Here is a 14,784-nt window from a genome sequence, read left to right as displayed (position 1 = left end):
CGCTTTGCTAGAGCATTTTTTTTTAAAAGATGGTGTGTGGGCAACGTTGTTTTGATGATGAAGTTGGAAAAACTTTGTTTTTTCTACATGCCGAAAAACTGCGTTTTTTTTCATGCCGAAAAATTATCGTGTGTACGCGGCATTAGACTTGAAAGGTTCATGAACAGATATTTGCTAGCTTTACTACATTGTACATTGTGCATACCCAACACTTGTCTTTTGCTTAGTATGTTCCTATTGTTCTAAGAAATGTTCTGGTTGGTCTCCCTAAAAATCACTGAAAACATCAAATAAGTAAACCCTTTGCAGATTGCATTTTCTTGTGATAGATTAGTAAGGCTACTTGCTAGACTTTTTACTACTTGGAAAATTAGAGCTATACAGACCTACTTTTCTGTCTTCATGTATTTCATTTTCCTGAAAAAGTTACATCACTGAGCAATATCCAAGCTTTTTCTCAAATGAAAAACAATTCTTAAACTGGAATCCTTTGTTATACCACATCTGCCACCACTGGTACTAGCTGAATATGGCACGATTTTTACCAGGTTTATAGTAGACTGCATACTCCAATTCTGCAGGCCTTGTGGCCCAGAATTTCTCCAGAGCCCCAACTAATCCTTTTCTAAGCAAGTCAAATAGTTGTGAATAGCGATGTCAACATCATATTCTGCCAAACATTCTTTCAAATTGCACCGAAACTACAGCAAAAATATTGATTTGAAGGTTTGTTGTTTACTGTTGATTTTTACATCACTGTTCATCTATAGTAAAACCTTGGTTTGAGAGTAACTTGGTTTGAGAGCATTTTACAAGACAAGCAAAATGTTTTAATACATTTTGCCTTGATATACAAGCAATGTCTTGATATAAGAGTAACGTCATGTCACAACTATATAAAAGTATAAGAGTATAAAAAAGAAGAGAGGAGCCTCTAAGTGTAGCAATATGGTTACATTTAATGAAGGTACAACATTTAGCAACTTATTGCTATACTTATGCCACGTACACACGATCATTTTTCGGCTTGTAAAAAACAAAGTTTTTTAAAAATGTCATTTAAAACGATCGTGTGTGGGCTTCACAGCATTTTTCGGATTCTAAAAAACGACAAAAAAATAAATTCGAACATGCTCTATTTTTTAACAACATTTTAAACAATGACGTTTTTCGGGTTGTAAAAAATGATCGTGTGTGGGCTTTAACGACGTGAAAAACCTGCGCATGCTCAGAAGCAAGTTATGAGATGGGAGCGCTCGTTCTGGTAAAACTACCTTGCGTAATGCAGTAAGCACATTCATCACGCTGTAACAGACAGAAAAGCGCAAATCGTCTTTTAAAAACACAAAATCAGCCAAAGCAGCCCCAAGGGTGGCGTCATCCGCATGCAACTTCCCCTTTATAGTGCCGTCGTAAGTGTTGTACGTCACCGCGCTTTGCTAGAAAAAAAAATTCTTACTATCGTGTGTAGGCAACATCGTGTTAATGATGAAGTTGAAAAAAACTTGTTTTTTCTAGAGGCTGAAAAACTTCGTTTTTTACAACCCGAAAAATGATTGTGTGTACGCGGCATTAGAGGTGCCTCTCTTCTCTTTTATACCCTGTAAAAAAATGCTTTGCTATACAAGTGCTTTGGATTACAAGCATGTTTCTGGAATGAATTATGCTTGCAATCCAAGGTTTTACTGTATGTCTAAGACCATTCTTCCAGATTTTCAACTCTACTTTCCATAGGGTCAATGAAGGCATGGGGTCTAATAAAGACAAATTCACTGTGTTTGGTCGCAACCATTGCAAACTCTGATAGGCTGTGTTGCCTTTTTAGTCTTTCTTGATGGCTTTTAGAAATATTGTATCTAGGCCTACAGTTGTTCACACCAAATCCTTAAATGATGACCTTAAAGCCAATTTCCATATTTTTTGCTTCAAAATAAAGCTGTCCAAATGTCAGTTGGCCATCCTCCAATCTACCTGTTTTTTGCTGCACAGAACAATGTTTAGGGGTTCATGCAGACTATTGGCTAAAGGGTTTAGTAAGGAAAGGTTATAATATCACATTTTTAGTGCTGTCTGTGTCCTCACTAGATATATTCTTCTCAATAGCCATATAGTCACCAGGTAAAGAAGTGGTGTTAAATCTTCCCAATAGGATTCAAATAAAAATCTGACAGTTGTTATAAGTTTGTCAATTTTAAATTGGAAATCCTATGCACATAGTTTAGATGGATTTGAGCTTTAAAGCCTTTACAGGGCCTTAATCATAACTGTTCCTGTCAATGGAGATGGGATGGAGGAGATAAGTGGAAATGAGATGCTACTGGTTCTGCCTATTCCATGGTGAAACAATAACAGTAATGCCAGATTTCTAAGCAATAGCAGGTTTGAATGTATAAGGATCCGCCAAGACCTCTGTCTTAATAGACTTATGCCGCATACACACGATCGGAAATTCCAACAAGAAAACTGTGGATTTTTTTCCGACAAAATTTTGGCTCAAACTTGTGTTACATACACCTGGTCACACAAAATTCCGACCGTCAAGAACGCGGTGACGTACAACACTGCAACAAGCCGAGAAAAATTAAGTTCAATGATTCAGAGCATGCGTCAAATTGATTCCAAGCATGCATGTTTTTTTTTGCGCATTGGAATTGCATACAGACGATCGGAATTACAGACAAGAACTTTTCCCGTTGAAAAATTTGAGAACCAGCTCTCAAATTTTTGCTGTCGGAATTTCCGACCAAAAGCTCACATCGAACTTTTCTTGTCGGAAATTCCGACCGTGTGTACGCAGCATTGCAGTACTCCACCTAAAAGCAACTTGCAGTATAAGACCCTTCAGTGGATTAGCCATACAAATAACTATGTTGAAATAACTAACTTTCATGTGCTACTACTGTAGCTGTCAGTATAAATACAGTGTTTGTTTTATATACATATTTAATACACATCACTCAAAAAAGTAAATTAAACATTAAAAACCTGTTTTGCAGTTTACACCCTTACATAGCTAGTGAAAGCATATTGGAATGTTAAAGAAGAAACATATTATAAGAAAAACTGAGTATCGCAAATATGTTTAAATTGAAGACACACATCTGTTAATGGAAGCAAGCAACTTTTCTGCAGTTTAGTCACAATCAAAAGACTTTAGGAAGTGGTAGAATAAAGAAATAAACATTTGAAATATTTGTGTGAGCCCTCTGGTGGTATAAATACAGTTTGCAGTATCTTATGGACTGCAAAAGGGAACAGCTGCTAGGAAGTTTTAGAAAGCTGTTTTATTTATCAGATTCAGATTTTCCCAGTTGTGATCAGGCTTCACTTTTCCCACGTATAGCACAGCAATGCTTTCATTAGTAATATTATCTTAAAACGTTTAAATCTAAACCAATTAAGCATTAATTGGTGATGATAAACAAATGATTATACCTTAAACATACGGGAAAGGGTGTACTGTAACACGACAGCCAGATAAAAGTCAGATTTAATTTTCCTAGCTGTTATAGACTGCTTTTAATACAACTGGATACCCTGCTTGAATGGTTGAAAATCCATTATTTTTCCATATTTTATCATTTGGGGCATATTTATAAAGCAGTGAATGTGACATTCACAGGTGATAATTTTTTGTAATTTAAAACACTTGCATTAGGAGGATTTACCTGCAGTGAATATTTGCTGAATGTCACATGTAATGCTTTTAAATTTTCCCCTTAATTATTTTAATCTGGTCACAAGGAAATGACAACACAGAAGAAAAAGGTAGTACTTTTTTTTGTATTTAAGAGTCTCTTCACAATGGCAGGCCATTTATTCTCTAATACATTTTGATAACTATAGTTACCATTCTAGAAAGTGAAGGTTGCTCTGGACCTTACATGTTCCACTCCTCATGCAGAGTGTGCACAACTGGATGGTGAAAAATAATTACTTTTTACTTGTACCCTGAATACCTTTGAGGAAGATATCATTATAAAGTTCGGATTTTTCCGGTTAATATAATCCTATAGGATAATCTTGGTGTGGCAGTATTTATTTTCTCCCTCCTTCATAAACATGCATGTTTGTATGTTCCAGGTATTCCTGGTTATGTAAATTCCTTGCAGTGGTTTGATCATGCCTGCATGTCCAAAGAGCATCCAGTGCTTGGGGGGGGGGGGGGGGGGGTATTTAAGTAGTAATGTTTTTTCAATGAAAAAATAAAAGATAAAAACAACCACACATTTTTTTTCAAAAATTGAGGGTCGAATTATATTATGTTGAAGATCAGAATTTTCTGCACCAAAGTGCTGGGAAATGCTGCAATGCTTCTCCTCAATTCAGCTTGAATTGCAAACATGATGACGTAATTATTTATTCTGTTTTTAGAGAAAGGGGAACACAGTTTTATATGTATTTTGGAAAGTCTGACGTTTGTGTTATGGTGCAGAGATTTTGTATGTGTCATAGCAAGCACTTATGGCACAAATACCTATTATTATCTATTTGGAGTTAACTGTACATATATTAACTCAGTTATTGACAACACTCAAAATTGTTGCATTACTTGAAAATATCAAGCCATGTTGACTAATAAAAGCAAATTATGTGATTTTTTTTTTTAAATTATCACTTACAAGAATTGTTCCATGTGTGGGTGTTACACAAAGAGATATTCTTATATGCAAGAAAATTGTTGAGATGAATAGCAAACATTCCTTTTTTCAGTGGAGAAAAGGGAGCAAAGCTTTGATGGCCCAAAATTTGTGGTGGTTATCACTTTTTCATGAATGGTTCTCACTACCCAAAGGTCTCTGTGTTTATGTACTCTTATGCACTAGAACATTTTATACTGATTTTACCTACTTTCCAGCAGCCTGTAGTGCCATAAGAGTTAAACAATTAAAGCTAACCTACCACCAAAAAAATTGATTATTTCAATGTTTCAAAAGAAACTTTTAATTGCTTATTTATTTATTGCCCAACCCTAGGTCTAAGGGCTGCATGTGGCCATTTGGTGCTTGGCATTGCATCAGTCATAAAATGGAGCTATTCCAGAGGTCCAAGGTGTATTAGACCGTTTAGTGAAGGATTGTTTTGTAGCAGATTCCTTAACATTTCTTGTGATACCTGACAGAGCTGGACCATTTTCTGGACTCACTGGCTGCATCTGCCCCATCCTTGGAGTACCTGAGCTTGCTTGGTAACCAGGCTTGTCCGAATGAACTTGTTAGCAAAGAGAAAGATGAAGATGATTATCAGCGATACAGGTTGGTGGCCTTTTACATTTAAATTGTTGATTTTATGTAAACCCAAAAATACATTTCAATCGGTTATACTGTATATCATCACTAAATCTCTGATGTGGTATAGAGTACAGTTATCCTGTTTTCAATATAAATGTTATTTATCTTAACCACACCGTACAGGACACAGGAATTCATTCTTGGGTTATATGCAACACCTTAATGGGAAACCTCACAGGGTGTCCATATAATGCCACCCACACCACGAGTCTCCAGTTTTTTGTTAATGTCCTTAGGTGATGGATACCTGCTGTTGGAGAAGATTGTTTTCTATTTTTCCCCAGATTTTCTTTCCTCCTTAAACTGACACTTCTGTCAAAATCTGACTGCTTATTGCCTTATAGCTCACTAGTAGTTTGCTGTTTCGTTACCCATGGTGTAAACCTAGGGAACTTGTACCCAGACCCCATGGCAATTGGCCAACTTGTAATTATTGCTCTGGCACTGGCTCCTGTGTTAGGCACTTACCTTAGCACATGGTGCATTGTACGTAGTTAACTACAGGGTGCTGTCCACATCCAGAACTGTGGTTCATTCCTTTGAAACCTGTCTTCGAAGACCCCTTCAGGCGGGGCCTAGACAAAGAAGGGGACCAGCGACATTGAGAAGGCAAAGCAAGATTTCCCTGTACCTTTACATACCAGTTCCTGGCTATACATCTCTTGGTAAATCGTTACTTGGATCTGTTGTGCACACAATTTTATATTCTTTTATCCTCCGAGGCACACCACAGTGCTAAGAATCCAAGCAGTTTACAGTACAACCTTATAGTTTACCTAACTAAATTTGCCAGTCTTTTTTTCTACCTCACTACCAGAAGCTCCCTTCTGGCTAGTTAGGTAGTGCTTATAAGACTCCTCCAGTGCTGTTCCGGACACCATTTTTCATTAACAATGCAAGATTTTCGTTTGTTGTCTCACCTGATGCCTAATAACCTCAGTGACAACACCAAAGGAACTAAGCGCTAAGCCTGTGTTGCTGAGATTCACATTGGACATGCTGAATCCCCCTCAGTTTACCTCCATTCTGTGAGTACACTGAAGGGGAAGATCCTCACTTGGCAATGGTGAATTGCAGGTGCTTTGGTGCGGAAGCACATGAGACAAGTACCGAGAGTTCTGCTATAGATCCTGAGGTAACTCTTGAGTTCCTCTCAGGTTAATAGCTGTTCCCTTGTTCCAGAGTTCTTAAACTGACAATATTCCAGCCCCCCTGATGAGGGCTCCCATGCAGCCTGTCTGACAAAGGCAGAATTCTCTGCAACTCTGATTTATTCCAAAGGCTTTTCTCACTTCTGGAAGCAATGGTTGCCATCAGCCATAAACGCTTTTCTGCCTCTGCTCCCTTTAATATATTCAATCACTAGGACTTGAATTGCCTGTCTCACTTACACTTGCAGGAGGCAGGGTGACGCTGACTTTTCAGCAGGTGCTGCTGAAGATTTTTCACTATTGAAATTTCATGTAGTTAATCCTTTGGCTTCTTACCACATGCTGGCCACTGTGAACTCACTGATTAGTCTCTGGATAGTTCCACCTAGTTCTGCACAACATTAACATACTCCATTAGGCTTAGGCCTGGTTCACACTAGTCCAACAAATGCTCCGACATTGGGAGCTTATGTCGCATGACGTGTGAAAATCAATGTTTCCCTATGGGAGCTGTCATAACTGGTCCGACACATGTCGGAGCGACTTTGCAAATGCTCACTGTACTACTTTGGTCCGACTTTGATCCTACTTCACTCCATTGAATACCATTGAAGTCGGATCAAATTCGGAACGCAGTCTTGCACGCTCCGACTTTGGCATGCGACTTGTACTCTGCTGATCTTGAGGGGGAACTCCACGCCAAATTTTAACAAAAAAAACGGCATGGGTTCCCCTCCAAGAGCATACCAGGCCCATGGGTCTGGTGCGGATTTAAAGGGGAACCCCCTACGCTGAAAAAACGGCGTGGAGGTGCCCCCAAAATCCATACCAGACCTGTATCTGAGCAGCAGCCTGGTCGGTCAGGAAAGGGGGTGGGGACGAGTGAGCTCCCCCCCTCCTTAACCCTGCCAGGCCGCATGCCCTCAACATGGGGAGGTAGGTGCTCTAGGGCAGGGGGGCGCCCTGCAGCCCCCCCACCCCAAAGCACCATGCCCCCATGTTGATGAGGACACGACCTCTTCCCGACAACCCTGGCAGTTGGTTGTCGGGGGCTGCGGGCGGGGGGATTATCAGAATCTGGGAGCCTCCTTTAAAAAGGGGGCCCCCAGATACCGGCCCCCACCCTAGGTGAATAAGTATGGGGTACATCGTACCCCTACCCATTCACCTGGAAGAAAAGTGTCCAAAAAATACATACTACACAGGTTTTTAAAATCTTTTATTACACAGTTCCGGGGGTCTTCTTCCGACTTCTCCGCTCTCTCTGGGTCTTCTTCTGACTTCTGGGATCTTCTTCCGTCTTCTCTGCTCTCTTCTGCTCTCCGCGCTCCCCGGTTCTTCTCCCGCTCTCCGGTGCCTTCTGCCGGGCTGTGCTGCCGCTATCTTTGTAGCTCTCTTACAAGCGGCGGCCAGCCAGGTCTTCTTCCGTCGCCTTCTTCTTCCCTCTGCTTTTCCTCCGGTGTTGACTCGATGCTCTCTCTCGCTGTAATGCCGGTGCGCGGCTCGCACCAATTTATATAGGCCTCTTATGACATCAAAGTCCCAGCATGCTCCGGGTGGTGACGTCAGAAGAAGATCCCGGGAGAGTGGAGAAGTCAGAAGAAGACCCCCGGAGCTGACTAATAAAAGATTTAAAAAACCTGTGTAGTGTTTTTATTTTTTTGACACTTTTCTCCCAGGTGAATGGGTAGGGGTACGATGTACCACATACTCATTCACCTAGGGTGGGGTCCGGTATCTGGGTGCCCCCTTGTTAAAGCAGGCTCCCAGATTCCGATAAGCCCCCTGTTTTTTTGGCGTAGGGGTTCCTCTTTAAATCCGCACCAGACCCATGGGCCTGGTATGCTCTTGGAGGGGAACACATGCCGTTTTTTTTGTTAAAATTTGGCGTGCAGTTCCCCCCTCAAGATTCATATCAAAAACACAGTGCCTGATATTGGCAGGGATCCAAGTTGGATCCCGGCTCATTGAAAGTTGGACTTCAAGTCGCAGGGCAAAGTCGGATCAAAGTAGTATCCTGTTCATGAAAGTCAGATGGATGTAGGATCAATGTAGGACCAATGTAGGATCAATGTAGGACCAATGTCGCAGAGCAAAGTAGGATGAAAGTCGTGTAGTATAGTGTGAACCCAGCCTTAACAAGGAAGGCAATGTCTAGAAAGTCTATATGTTGATTGGCCTAACTCCGATACGTTGTTTACTCATCTGTAAATGTTTGCTGTCTTGTACCCTATGGAAGAGGAATTCAAAAATAAATGGCTTGTTCCCAGCCATTCTTGCATTGAATAAACAAGCTACTGTTCTCACTGAGGGCATTCTCTCCTTCAAGAATTCAGTTGATAGGCATTTGGAGACTTTTTAGAAATCCTCCTTTGCTCTGGCAGGTGCAGCAGTCTGTTGACAATCTATCAGTTGTCCCGACTATGGCAAACTGGACTGGAGAATTCAACAGTGAACTTTAAAAATAAAAATTGTAATACATTTAAAAAATCATGTTCTTTCTACAAGACTACAGCTTTCCCCTCCACCATTCTATGTACTCCTCTTTCCTAGTAGCATACTTATCACTTTCCTCATTATTATTATACAGGATTTATATAGCGCTAACAGTTTGCGCAGCGCTTTACAACATCAGGGAAGACAGTACAGTTATAATACAATTCAATACAGGAAGGATCAGAGGGCCCTGCTCGTTAGAGCTTACAGTCTCATAATCTGCAATCTAACACTTAGGGTAGCTCTCACCTGGGTGTACCCCCTTAAAAGGCCCTTAGTAGGAGCGGAACCTTCTCCTTTTCATTGCCCCTTTGCAGCTGTAGCTATGCCTTGGCTCACCCTGTTTTTCTTCCCAGTAGCCCTCCTTTTTTTCTGCTACAGGTGGACAAAGTACCCTGAAAGCCAGTCCTTCTCACGTCCCTGGCACCCGTTATAAAATTTCAGTCCACCTCCCCATGTTCTGCCATGATGGTATGGCAAAAAATGTGTGCTCCACCTTATAGGTGGGTCAGGACTGCCATGTCTTTCCTTGGAAGCTGGCCGCATTTTCTGTCTTCCCACAAGGCAGTCCCTCTATGGAATTCTTCCCTCCTGTTCCACCCAACTGGGTTGTTTTTTTGCCTCTTTGCTAGGCCTTCTGCTCTTGGAAACAAGTTTTTCCTTTCTTACCTGAGGCCATTCTTCCAGAGGTGACATGGTTCTTGGGCTTTTTCTGCATCAAACATCTTTATTTTGCCCAGGCTGCATGGCTACCACCTAATCCTTTGTTAATATTTCCATAACAGTTTTCTTCACCAGGTAGATGTTGGGTCTCTGAATTCTGTACCTCAGATGCAAGATGCTTATGCTGTCAACTGTGTGTTCTATCTGTTGCCCCTTGTTATTTTTTCCTGTAGGCCTGTTGCTATAGTTACATAGTTAGTCAGGTTGAAAAAAGACACAAGTCCATCCAGTTCAACCACAAAAAAATAAACAAACAAAATAAAAAACACAATACAATCCTATACACCCAACTCCATACCCACAGTTGATCCAGAGGAAGGCAAAAAACCCCAGCAGAGCATGATCCAATTTGCTACAGCAGGGGAAAAAATTCCTTCCTGATCCCCCGAGAGGCAATCGGATTTACCCTGGATCAACTTTACCTACAAATCTTAGTACTCAGTTATTTTATGTACATTTAGGAAAGAATCCAGGCCTTTCTTAAAGCAATCTACTGAGCTGGCCAGAACCACCTCTGGAGGGAGTCTGTTCCACATTTTCACAGCTCTTACTGTGAAAAAACCTTTCCGTATTTGGAGGTGAAATCTCTTTTCCTCTAGACGTAAAGAGTGCCCCCTTGTCCTCAGTGTTGACCGTAAAGTGAATAACTCAACACCAAGTACACTGTATGGACCTCTTATATATTTGTACATGTTGATCATATCCCCCCTAATTCTCCTCTTCTCAAGAGTGAATAGATTTAGTTCTTCTAATCTTTCCTCATAGCTGAGCTCCTCCATGCCTCTTATTAGTTTGGTTGCCCTTCTCTGCACTTTCTCCAGTTCTCCGATATCCTTTTTGAGAACTGGTGCCCAAAACTGAACTGCATATTCCAGATGAGGTCTTACTAATGATTTGTACAGGGGCAAAATTATATCTCTGTCTCTGGAGTCCATACCTCTCTTAATACAAGAAAGGACTTTGCTCGCTTTGGAAACCGCAGCTTGGCATTGCATGCCATTATTGAGCTTATGATCAACTAAAACCCCCAGATCCTTCTCCACTACAGATCCCCCCAGTTGTACTCCCCCTAGTATGTATGATGCATGCATATTCTTAGCCCCCAAGTGCATTACTTTACATTTATCAACATTAAACCTCATCTGCCACTCAGTCGCCTAATTAGACAGAGCATTGAGGTCGGCTTGTAAATTGGAGACATCCTGTAAGGACGTTATTCCACTGCATAGCTTGGTGTCATCTGCAAAGACAGAAATTGCTATTGTTTTTTTGTTTTTTTTTGCCCACCCCTCCACCCCTCAAATGCAGAAATGGGAATTTACTTTGGGCAACAAATCAATACCTGTGTCCTGTACTGTGCAAATAACATAAAAGGAATATTGACATACCTGTAAATTCCATATCTTGGAGTACAAGACAGAACACAGGTTCCTCTCCTTTTTTTTCTGTGATCTCCTTACTGCTTGTTAAAAAAACTGGAGCCTCACAGAGCAGTCTGGGTTTTATGGATACACTGGAAAGGACTTCAATCATGTGAAGGTAGTGGCATATACTGTAACCTATGGTCTAACAGTCAATTTCTGTGTCTTGAACTGTACTCCAAGACACAGGATTTTCATCAAAATTCCTTTTCTTTTCCTTTCAAGTGGCTCACAGATACCCATCTTAAGAGTGCCTAGCAGCAGCATCTTCCTCTGTGATTAAACAGGAGCTGGTATTTGCCAATAGAGATTATTGTAATAGCAGCCTAAGTTTGCATGTTCTGCTTGTACCTGTGTGGGTTTCCTCTGGGAAGTCTGGTTTCCTCCCACACTCCAAAGACATGCTGGTAGGTTAAATGTCTCCAGTCTAAATTGGCCTTAGTGTGTGTATGTATGAACGTGAATTAGGGACCGTAGATTGTAAGTTCATTGATGGCAGGGACTGATGTGAATGTAAAATATATGTAAAGCTCTGCGTAAATTGTCAGCGCTATTAAAGTACCTATACTAAATAATGGTCTGGGGGGGTCCTTGCACATACGGATTCCATCTTTTTGCCCTAGGATACTTAGGATACACAGATGTGATAGGCAATCAGTAGATACTTAGAAAAACACATAAAGAAAACAAATGAATTGCTATGAAAAGAGATGATATTATGGTATTACATGTTAAATATTTATATGATTAATGTCAATATCTTTTTTTACCAGTTTTTATATAAAAATAGATACAGTTCTGTATACTGATATCTGAAGTTTCACCTGGGGGAGAGGCAGTTTTATTTCTAGACAGGGAATAAAAACATTGTTAAGTTTTCCTACCTGGTGTTCAGATCAATACCCTGCTAATAGAATGAGCTTAAAGCCTGTGTCAGTAAAATTAAGTAAGACCATCTTAGAAGATGTCAGCAAATAAAGGCCCACTCCAAGTACAGGTTTTGCTGATTGGTTTTCATGGAACAGAACATATTCACCTGTATATGTCAAACACTGGTCTCTTTTATGATACCGTTTAGATGAAATGGTCAAGAGACCTTCTTTCTCAGATGGAGCATTCAAGCATTGTCAGTTCTTCCCACAATACATCAATATCTTTCTTTGTGCCATTTATAAATAAACGGACTGACACCACATATAACCTAAAGTAAGTTTAACTCAGGGTAAACTCATCCTTGGATATTGTATATCTTGATGGTCTGGTTGCACACAACTACTTAAGGTAGACACAGAAAGTGTTTCTCTTAGACCTGCCAATGTATAATTTAAGGAGAAGGAGATAGACTTTTAGGTGAAATTTAAATATAAAAGCAAAATAAAATAGAGAATTAAAAGATCAATGATATTATATTTGATGTCAGTATCTGTTACAATATACATGTAAAGCTGATCTCCAGTAAACAGCTAAATACACATGTAAAGTACATACCTCCCCAAATTATCTGAATTTCTGTCCATCCAGTCCTGAAATTTACACAGCTCTGCCACAAAACGGAGTCCTGCCTTCAGTTTCATTTCCACTTACATGTCTCCTCTTCAGCCCCCCCTTTTTGGACAAATGAGAAGCAGCACACTTATGAACTTGTCTCTCTGTCTTTCTGTTCTCTCCTCATATCAGCATGCCCCTTTGCACTGCAGCACATTCCTCAACCTCCCTGGTGGTATGATTATGGCAGATTTTAGGTGCTGAAAGCGGTACTATTATTTTGCATGGAAATTTCGCGTTTTACAGTATATTGTAGGTCTGTAATACTTAGGAAAAACTCACTTAAATCTGTCCACATAAGAGTCTAGTAGACATCCCGGGTATGATAAAGTTTGAAACACAAAATCATAAATTATAATATAAATAACTATAAATAATTATAACAAATAATAATAAAAATTAATAATGTAATCAAATCAAAAACACTGAAATTTGCTCAGTTGCAGAATTGTTGCTGTCATTACTTTCAGTGTCTGAAGACGAATTTCCCCACAAATCGCTATCGCTCAATTCTGAAAGTAATTCTAATTTATTATCGCTGTTTTCTAGCTGGTCTAAAACCACTTATGACATAAAGGGATACTTTTTGGTTGCTATGGACAATCTCCAGTTTACAGGCAGAAAAAACAGTCTTTATTATATAAAAATGCATGCAGGGCACTGGACAGACCACTAGGGACAAAGGGGTGTGTAATTTATTTTATACAGTTCTATAATCTGTAAGATTACTGTATACTGTATGTATCGTGTTTTTTAACTTTTTTTAATTTGGCCCCGATCTCCGCCCCTGTGCGTCGCAACGTCGCAGGGAACGGAGCTCGGTGGCACACGGGCATTGTGTGAATCAAGCGAGGGGACACAGCTCGCACACACAGCGGGGAGACATTGCAGGATCCAGGGGACAAGGTTAGTAACTATGCCTGGATCCTGCTATGTAATCTAGAGTCTGGCTCGGGGATACCGCTAATGATACTGAAATTTCACCCCGAGCCAGACTCGGGAATACCGCTAGGAAGGTTAAAATGTCTCCCTCTTGTAGCTCTCCTGCAAAGGGACTGCAAGAAGCTGATATCAAGTCAATGATCAGCGGCTCTTCCTGTTTACGTTGTGATCAGCCGTGATTGGACACAGCTGATCACGTGGTAAAGAGTCTCCATCAGAGACTCTTTACCTAGATCAGAGTTGCAGTGTGTCAGATTGACACACCGCATCACGATCCCTGTGATGCGCACCCCCGGGAACACGCAGCGGCTTGTTATCCTGCGGACGTCCGATCAGGATAACTCAACCACTTTGCCAACGTCATTTTGCTATATGGCGAGCGGCAAGTGGTTAAAGCGGAGGTCCGGTAAAAAAAAAAAAAATTAAAAGTCAGCAGGCAGCTGCTAACACTGTAGCTGCTGACTTTTAATAAGGACAATTACCTGTCCTTGTCGCCAGCAATGTCGGCCCCCGCCGAGGCCAATCCTCGATCCTGGCAGCTCTAGGCGCCGCCATCCACAGTAAGGGGAACAGGCAGTGAAGCTATGCGGCTTCACTGCTCGTTTCCTACTGCGCATGTGCGAGCAGAGCGGCGCTCTGTGAATGGGCCGGCTGCTTTCTGGGATACACACAGTTCCCCGAATACAGCGTGCCCCTTTCACAAGAAGAAACTGAGTGTAGGAGGAGGAAGAGAATCCACCGCAGAGGATGAAGAGGCAGATTCTGGACATCCGCATAGCAACAGCTATTTAGGGTAAGGAAAACAAATTTTCAGGGTGGAACTCCACTTTAAGTTATGTTCGTGCTTGCTATTAAAAAAAAAAAAAAAACATTAAAATTACATTTATATGTATTTATGACTAAAGAGTTAAAAAGTGTATCAATGGGCAAAATTAAAAATCATATATTTATTTTCATATTATATTTCAATTATTTCTAGTCAACTCATATTATATATCTGAATGATTTTGAAATGGACTTTGTGAAGAATCCCACATATTTACTTGAAGTATGTGACACGGAAGTTTGCTGGCATAAAGTATGCCAATCTTAAAATTTACAGCATTTTTGCATACCTGGGGTGCTGTAGTTGGGGTGTACAGCTGGCCATACAAGTGAACGGCTGTACGCTCCCCTGTACTTGCATATATGCTGGTGCACTTACTAGGCGTTGCT

General features: G+C 40.6%; 1 protein-coding gene across 1 annotated transcript in view; it reads left to right on the top strand.

The window, feature by feature from the left end:
* Positions 1–14,784, top strand: part of LRMDA (leucine rich melanocyte differentiation associated) — a 1,236,952-nt gene that overhangs the window by 719,696 nt on the left and 502,472 nt on the right. Inside the window, exon 4 of the mRNA XM_040320646.1 lies at positions 5,116–5,255. Coding sequence (XP_040176580.1) covers positions 5,116–5,255 — 140 coding nt within the window. The remainder of the gene's footprint in view (positions 1–5,115; positions 5,256–14,784) is intronic.

This window comes from Rana temporaria, chromosome 8 (assembly GCF_905171775.1).
Source record: "Rana temporaria chromosome 8, aRanTem1.1, whole genome shotgun sequence".
Taxonomy (NCBI): Eukaryota; Metazoa; Chordata; class Amphibia; order Anura; family Ranidae; genus Rana; species Rana temporaria.
This window is presented reverse-complemented; position numbering and strand designations above follow the sequence as displayed.